We start from the raw sequence: 7,972 nt of genomic DNA on the forward strand, positions 1-7,972 counted from the left end.
GGATGGAATCCATGGAATCCCTTTGGGAATCCCTTTGGGAACCATTCCCATTGGTACTGGGATGGGATCCATGGAATCCCATTGGGAATCCCTTTGGGAATCATTCCCATTGGTGCTGGGAACCATTCCCATTGGCACCAGGAACCATTCCCAGTGTTACTGGGCTGGATTCCATGGGGTCCCATAGGGAATGCCCCTTCTCTCCCTGCAGATGACGCCCATGGCGCAGCCCCGACGAGGACCCTCCCGCTCCGGCCCCCCCCATCCCAACCCCCCCTCACCCCATGGGGATACCGAGGCCTCCGCTGCCCCCCCGGGGCTTCACTGCCAGGGGCGGGGCCCCCTGCGCCCGTCCCGGGGGGCGGGGGGGAGCGGGGGGGCGTGGCCGGAAGCGGCCGGGGACCACGCCCAATCGGTGCGGGGGGTGTGGGAGGAGCTTCAGCTGCGGCTCCGCCTTCCTGGAGCAGCACCGGAAGCACGGGCGGGAGCGGAGCCACGTGGGGGAGCGGAGGGGACCAATGGGAGCCGACTGCAGAGCGGGGAGGTGGTGATGGAGGGAGCCAGGGGGGATCCATGGGGCTGGAATCCCGTTGGGAATGGAGCCAAGGGGGGTTCTGCTGCTCCCATGTGGAGCTGGATGCCTGGGGTAAAGGGGAATCCAATGGGAATGAACTGGAGCTCATGGATGTGGAGCTGGAGGTGGCTCCCAATGGGATCCATGGGGCTGGAATCCCGTTGGGAATGGACCCAAGGGGGGGTTCTGCTGCTCCCATGTGCAATTGGATGCCTGGGATAAGGGATAATCCATTGGGAATGAGATGGACCTCATGGACATGGAGGTGGAGGTGGCTCCCGATGGATCCAGGGGTGTCCAGATGGGATCCATGGGGTTCCATGGGGCTGGAATCCCATTGGGAATGGAGCCAAGGGGGGTTCTGATGCTTCCCTGTGGAACTGGATGCCTGGGGTAAAGGGGAATCCAATGGGAATGAACTGGAGCTCATGGACATGGAGCTGGATGGAGCCAGGGGGGGCCAGATGGGATCCATGGGGCTGGAATCCCTTTGGGAATGGACTCAAGGGGGGGTTCTGCTGCTTCCCTGTGGAACTGGATGCCTGGGATAAAGGGGGATCCAATGGGAATGAACTGGAGTTCATGGACATGGAACTGGAGGTGGCTCCCAATGGGATCCATGGGGCTGGAATCCCGTTGGGAATGGAGCCAAGGGGAGTTCTGATGCTCCCATGTGGAACTGGATGCCTGGGGTAAAGGGGGATCCAATGGGAATGAACTGGAGCTCATGGACATGGAGCTGGATGGAGCCAGGGGGGGCCAGATGGGATCCATGGGGCTGGAATCCCTTTGGGAATGGACTCAAGGGGGGGTTCTGCTGCTTCCCTGTGGAACTGGATGCCTGGGATAAAGGGGAATCCAATGGGAATGAACTGGAGTCCATGGATGTGGAGCTGGATGGATCCAGGGGGCTCCAGGGGGGATCCATGGGGCTGGAATCCCATTGGGAATGGACCCAAGGGGGGGTTCTGCTGCTTCCCAGTGGAACTGGATGCCTGGGACAAAGGGGGATCCAATGGGAATGAGATGGAGCTCATGGACGTGGAACTGGAGTTAATTCTGCATGGATCCAAGAGGTTCTGGATGGGATCCAATGGGTTCCATGGGGCTGGAATCCCATTGGGAATGGAGCCAAGGGGGGGTTCTGCTGCTCCCATGTGGAACCGGATGCCTGGGACAAAGGGGGATCCATTGGGAATGAGATGGAGCTCATGGACATGGAGCTGGAGGTGGCTCCCGATGGATCCAGGGGTGTCCAGATGGGATCCATGGGGTTCCATGGGGCTGGAATCCCGTTGGGAATGGACCCAAGGGGGGGTTCTGCTGCTTCCATGTGGAACTGGATGCCTGGGATAGAACGGAATCCAATGGGAATGAACTGGAGCTGATGGACATGGAGCTGGAGGTGGCTCCCGATGGATACAGGGGGGTCCAGATGGGATCCAAGGGGTTCCATGGGGCTGGAATCCCATTGGGAATGGAGCCAAGGGGGCTTCTGCTGCTCTCATATGGAACTGGATGCCTGGGGTAAAGAGGGATCCAATGGGAATGAACTGGAGCTCATGGACATGGAGCTGGAAGTGGCGCCCGATGGATCCAGGGGGGTCCAGATGGGATCCAAGGGGTTCCATGGGGCTGGAATCCCGTTGGGAATGGACCCAAGGGGGGTTCTGATGCTTCCCTGTGGAACTGGATGCCTGGGGTAAAGGGGGATCCAATGGGAATGAGATGGAGCTCATGGACATGGAGCTGGACGTGGCTCCTGATGGATCCAGGGGGCTGGAATCCCGTTGGGAATGGACCCAAGGGGGGTTCTGCTGCTTCCATGTGGAACTGGATGCCTGGGGTAAAGGATAATCCATTGGGAATGAACTGGAGCTCATGGATGTGGAGCTGGATGGATCCAGGGGGCTCCAGATGGGATCCATGGGGCTGGAATCCCATTGGGAATGGAGCCAAGGGGGGGTTCTGCTGCTTCCATGTGGAACCGGATGCCTGGGATAAAGGGGGATCCAATGGGAATGAACTGGAGCTCATGGACATGGAGCTGGAGTTAGTTCTGCATGGATCCAAGAGGTTCTGGATGGGATCCAATGGGTTCCATGGGGCTGGAATCCCGTTGGGAATGGACCCAAGGGGGGTTCTGCTGCTCCCCCGTGGAACTGGATCCCATGGGAATTCCATGGCTGTATCCTCAATGCAAGAAGCTTTGGGATCCCATAAACCCCATTCGCATCCCGGTCACATCCATGGCCGTGGGGCTGGGGGTGCCTGGGCAATGGGGTCGGGATGGGGGGGAAAGAGCTTGGGAAGAGTGGGGATTGTGCCCTGGGATGAGCACAGGGAGCATCCCCAGGGAGCATCCCCATGGCGCAGTAAAGGCTTCTCCAGCCTGGATCCACACGTCTGGAATTGTTGCCCCCCCATCATCAAAAGGGTCCCAAATCCCCAACAATTAAACCCAAATCCCAACAATTCCCGTCAAATTCCAACAATTCCCACCCAAATTCCATCCAATTCCCCCCCCAAATTCCCCAATTCCCAACAATTCCACCCCAAATCCCAATAATTTTACCCAAATCCCAACAATTCCCCCAATTTCCCCAATTCCCACCCAAATTCCTCAATACCAACCCAAATCCCAATAATTTTACCCAAATCCGAACAATTTCCGCCAAATTCCCCAACTCCCATCGAATTCCAACCATTCCCCCCAATTTCCCTAAATCCCAACCAGATTCCACCAATTCCACCCAAATGCCCCAATTTCCCCCAAATTCCCCAATTCCCACCCAAATTCCCCAGTTCCCCCCCAATTCCCACCCAAATGCCCTAATTCACACCCAGATTCCACCAATTGCCACCCAAATTCCCCAATTCCCACCCAAATCCCAACAATTTCACCCCAAATCCCAATAATTTTACCCAAATCCGCACAATTCCCCAATTCCCATCAAATCCCAATAATTCCCCCCCAATTCCCACCCAATTCCCACCAATTCCCCCCAATTTCCCCAATTCCCACCCAAATCTCAAGGATTACACCCAAATTCCCCAATTCCCACCCCAATTCCCCCCAAATTCCCCAATTCCCACCCAAATCCCAACAATTCCACCCCAAATCCCAATAATTTTACCCAAATCCGAACAATTCCCCCCAAATTCCCCAATTCCCATCGAATTCTAACAATTCCCACCCAAATTCCATCCAATTCCCACCCAAATTCCCCAGTTCCCACCCACATCCCACCAACTCCAGCCCAAATCCGAACAATTCCACCCCAAATCCCAATAATTTTACCCAAATCCGAACAATTCCCCCCAAATTCCCATCAAATCCCAATAATTCCCTCCCAATTCCCCCCCAATTCCCACCAATTCCCCCCCAATTTCCCCAATTCCCCCCACATTTTCCTCGGGTTCGGTGTCTTTGGGCTGTTTTGGGACTGGGCTTTGGGGTGGTTTTGGCGTTTGGGGCTATTTTGGGGCTGTTTCAGGCTGCTTTGGGCCGGTTTGGGCCATTTGGGGCTCATTTAGGGCTGGTTTCGGGTTAATTTGGGATATTTGGGGCTATTTTGGGTTATTTGGGGTTGTTTTGGGGTATTTGGGGCTAATTGGGATATTTGGGGTTAATTTGGGATATTTGGGGCTATTTTGGGTTATTTGGGGTTGTTTTGGGGTATTTGGGGCTAATTGGGATATTTGGGGTTAATTTTGGGTATTTGGGGCTATTTTGGTGGCTTGGGGTTATTTGGGGCTATGTGGGGTAATTTGGGATATTTGGGGCTAATTTGGGATATTTGGGGTTACTTGGGGTTATTTTTGGCTGTTTTGGTGTATTTGGGGCTATTTGTGGTTATTTGGGGCCAGTTTTGGGCTATTTGGGGCTGGTTTGGGTTATTTTGGGATGTTCAGGGCTATTCTGGGTCATTTTTGGTCCGGTTTGGTCCATTTGGGGCTGGTTTGGGGTGATTTTGTGCTGTTTTGGGCCATTCAGGGCAATTTGGGGCTGTTTGGGCTCTGTTTTGGGCTATTTTGGACCGGTTTGGGTCTGCTTTGGGCTTTTTGGGGCTATTTTGTGCTATTTTGGGCAAATTCGGGGTGATTTGGGGCCCGTTTGGGGCTATTTTGGGCTTTTGGGGTCGTTTTGGGCTGTTTCGGGCCATTTTGGGGCCATTTTGTGCCATTTGGGGATGTTTGGGGGCCGTTTGGGGCTATTTTGGGGTCATTTGGGGCCAGTTTGGGTTATTTTGGGGTTGTCTTGGGCCATTTTGGAGTGTTTGGGGCTATTTTGGGGTCATTTGGGGCTATTTTGGGGTCGTTTGCGGCCAGTTTGGGGACGTTTTGCGCTATTTGGGGGTTGTTTTGGGCCGTTTCGGGGTCATTTTGGGCTGTTTTGGGGTGGTTTTGAGCCTTTTGGGGGCCATTTGGGGCTATTTTGGGATCGTTTGGGGCCCAAAACCAGCCCAAAATAGCCCAAACCAACCCAAAATAGCCCAAACCAGCCCAAAATAGCCCCAAACTGACCCAAAATAGCCAAAACCACACCCAAATCAAAACCAGCCCAAAATAGCCCCAAACCAACCCAAAATAGCCCAAACCAGCCCAAAATAGCCCCAAACCAGCCCAAAATAGCCCCAAACCAGCCCAAAATAGCCCAAACCAGCCCAAAATAGCCCAAAAATGACCCAAAATAGCCCCAAACCAGCCCAAAATAGCCCAAACCAGCCCAAAATAGCCCAAACCAACCCAAAATAGCCCCAAACCAACCCAAAATAGCCCAAACCAACCCAAAATAGCCCCAAACCAACCCAAAATAGCCCCAAACCAACCCAAAATAGCCCCAAACCAACCCAAAATAGCCCAAACCAACCCAAAATAGCCCAAACCAGCCCAAAATAGCCCCAAACCGACCCAAAATAGCCCCAAACGGACCCAAAATAGCCCCAAACGGACCCAAAATAGCCCCAAACCAGCCCAAAATAGCCCCAAACCGACCCAAAATAGCCCCAAACCAGCCCAAAATAGCCCCAAACCAGCCCAAAATAGCCCCAAACCAACCCAAAATAGCCCCAAACCAACCCAAAATAGCCCAAACCAACCCAAAATAGCCCCAAACCAGCCCAAAATAGCCCCAAACCAGGATATTTTGGGGTGTTTTGAGTGGTTTTGATGTGTTTTTTGACATTTCTGGGGTGTTTTGAGTGGTTTTGGGCTGTTTTGGGGCTCTTTTGGGTCATTTGGGGCTGTTTTGGGCATTTCAGCTGGTTTGGGGGTGTTGTGGATCTCTTTTGGGGTGTTTTGAGTGGTTTTGGGGCTTTCCTGGGGTGTTTTGGGATGATTTAGGGTGGTTTTGGGGCTGTTTTGGGGTGGTTTGGGGCGTTTCTGGGGTGTTTTCAGTTTGTTTTGGGGTGTTTTGGGGGCGGTTTTGGGGTGCTTTGTGGCTGTTTTGGGTGTTTCAGCTGGTTTTGGTGTGTTGTGGATCTGTTTTGGGGTATTTTGAGTGGTTTTGGGCATTTCTGGGGTGTTTGGGGTGATTTTGGGTCTGTTTTGGGCGTTTCTGGTGTGTTTGGGGTCATTTTGGGTCTGTTTTGGGTGTTTCTGGGGTCTTTTGGGGTGATTTTGGGTCTGTTTTGGATGTTCTGGGGTGTTTTGGGTGATTTTGGGTCTGTTTTGGGTGTTTGTGGGGTGTTTGGGGTGATTTTGGGTTTGTTTTGGGTGTTTCTGGGGTGTTTTGGGGTGATTTTGGGTCTGTTTTGGGTGTTTCTGGGGTGTTTTGGGTGATTTTGGGTCTGTTTTGGGTGTTTCTGGGGTGTTTTGGGGTGATTTGGGTCTGTTTTGGGTGTTTCTGGGGTGTTTTGGGGTGATTTTGGGTCTGTTTTGGGTGTTTCTGGGGTGTTTTGGGGTGATTTCAGGCTGATTTTGGGTCTCTCTGTTCTGTTTCTGACCTCTTTTCCCCCCCCCCCCATTCCCATTCCCATCCCCCCCCCATCTCCCTGTCCCCCAAGCGCTGCCTCGCTCCCGCCCCCCCCCTCCTCCCCCATCCCCATCCCCGTTCCCATCCGGATGCGGCGGCTCCCAACGGGAACGGGGGAGGGGGGGGGGGGGGAGGGGTGGGGAGGGGGGGGGGGGGGTCCGGCAGCGGGGGGGGGGGGGAGCACCCCAACATCTGCGTGGAGTGCGGGAAGAGCTTCGCCAGGAGCGGGGCGCTGCGGGAGCACTGCAGGAGCCACGGGGGCGGGGCCAATGGGAATGAGGGCGGAGCCATTGGGAACGGGGGCGGAGCCATTGGGAATGGGACCGGATCCATTGGGAATGGGACCGGAGCCGTCGGGAATGGGACCGGAGCCATTGGGAATGGGACCGGAGGCATCGGGAATGGGACCGGAGCCATTGGGAATGGGACCGGAGGCATCGGGAATGGGACCGGAGCCATTGGGAATGGGACCGGAGGCATCGGGAATGGGACCGGAGCCATTGGGAATGGGACCGGAGGCATCGGGAATGGGACCGGAGCCAATGGGAATGGGACTGGAGGCGTCGGGAATGGGACCGGAGCCGTCGGGAATGGGGATGGAGGCATCGGGAATGGGACCGGAGCCATTGGGAATGGGACCGGAGGCATTGGGAATGGGACCGGAGCCATTGGGAATGGGACCGGAGCCATCGGGAATGGGACCGGAGCCATTGGGAATGGGACCGGAGGCATCGGGAATGGGACCGGAGCCATCGGGAATGGGGATGGAGGCATCGGGAATGGGACCAGAGCCAATGGGAATGGGACCGGATCCATTGGGAATGGGACCGGAGCCGTTGGGAATGGGACCGGAGGCATCGGGAATGGGACCGGATCCATGGGGAATGGGACCGGAGGCGTCGGGAATGGGACCGGATCCATTGGGAATGGGGCTGGATCCATTGGGAATGGGACCGGAGGCATCGGGAATGGGACCGGAGGCATCGGGAATGGGACCGGAGGCGTCGGGAATGGGACCGGATCCATTGGGAATGGGGCTGGATCCATTGGGAATGGGACCGGAGGCATCGGGAATGGGACCGGATCCATCGGGAATGGGACCAGAGCCGTCGGGAATGGAGCCCGGAGGAGCTGGAGCTGCCGGGAGTGCGGGAAAGGAGCGGAGGAGCGGAGCGGGAAGAGGAGGGAGAGCGGGGGTGGAGGTGGGGACATGGGGGGGGGGGGGTGGGATGGAAATGATGGGAATGGGGAGGGAATGGGGGGGTTGGGATGAGAATGGGATGGGGAAAATGGTTGGGATGGGAATGGGGTGGGAATGGGGGAATGAGGGAAATGGGGTGGGAATGGGAAAGGAATGGGATTGGAATGGGGGAAATGGTGTGGGAATGGGGAAATGAGGGAAATGGGGTTGGAATGGGGTG

The 7,972-nt window shown here is 55.6% G+C and overlaps 1 protein-coding gene across 1 annotated transcript; it reads left to right on the top strand.

Moving 5' to 3' along the window:
- Positions 1-220: 220 nt before the first annotated feature.
- Positions 221-7,753, top strand: LOC133208906 (uncharacterized; the record flags this gene model as incomplete). The annotated part of the gene is made up of 2 exons (XM_061347147.1): positions 221-547; positions 6,754-7,753. Coding segments are annotated over exons 1-2 (1,327 nt in total), but the record flags the coding sequence as incomplete, so codon positions are not given.
- Between the last annotated feature and the right edge of the window lie 219 nt (positions 7,754-7,972).

The sequence above is a fragment of the Neopsephotus bourkii genome, unplaced genomic scaffold (assembly GCF_033783945.1).
Source record: "Neopsephotus bourkii isolate Nb327-2 ecotype Australia unplaced genomic scaffold, CSIRO-AGI_Nbou_v1 NB_306, whole genome shotgun sequence".
In the NCBI taxonomy this organism is placed as follows: domain Eukaryota; kingdom Metazoa; phylum Chordata; class Aves; order Psittaciformes; family Psittacidae; genus Neopsephotus; species Neopsephotus bourkii.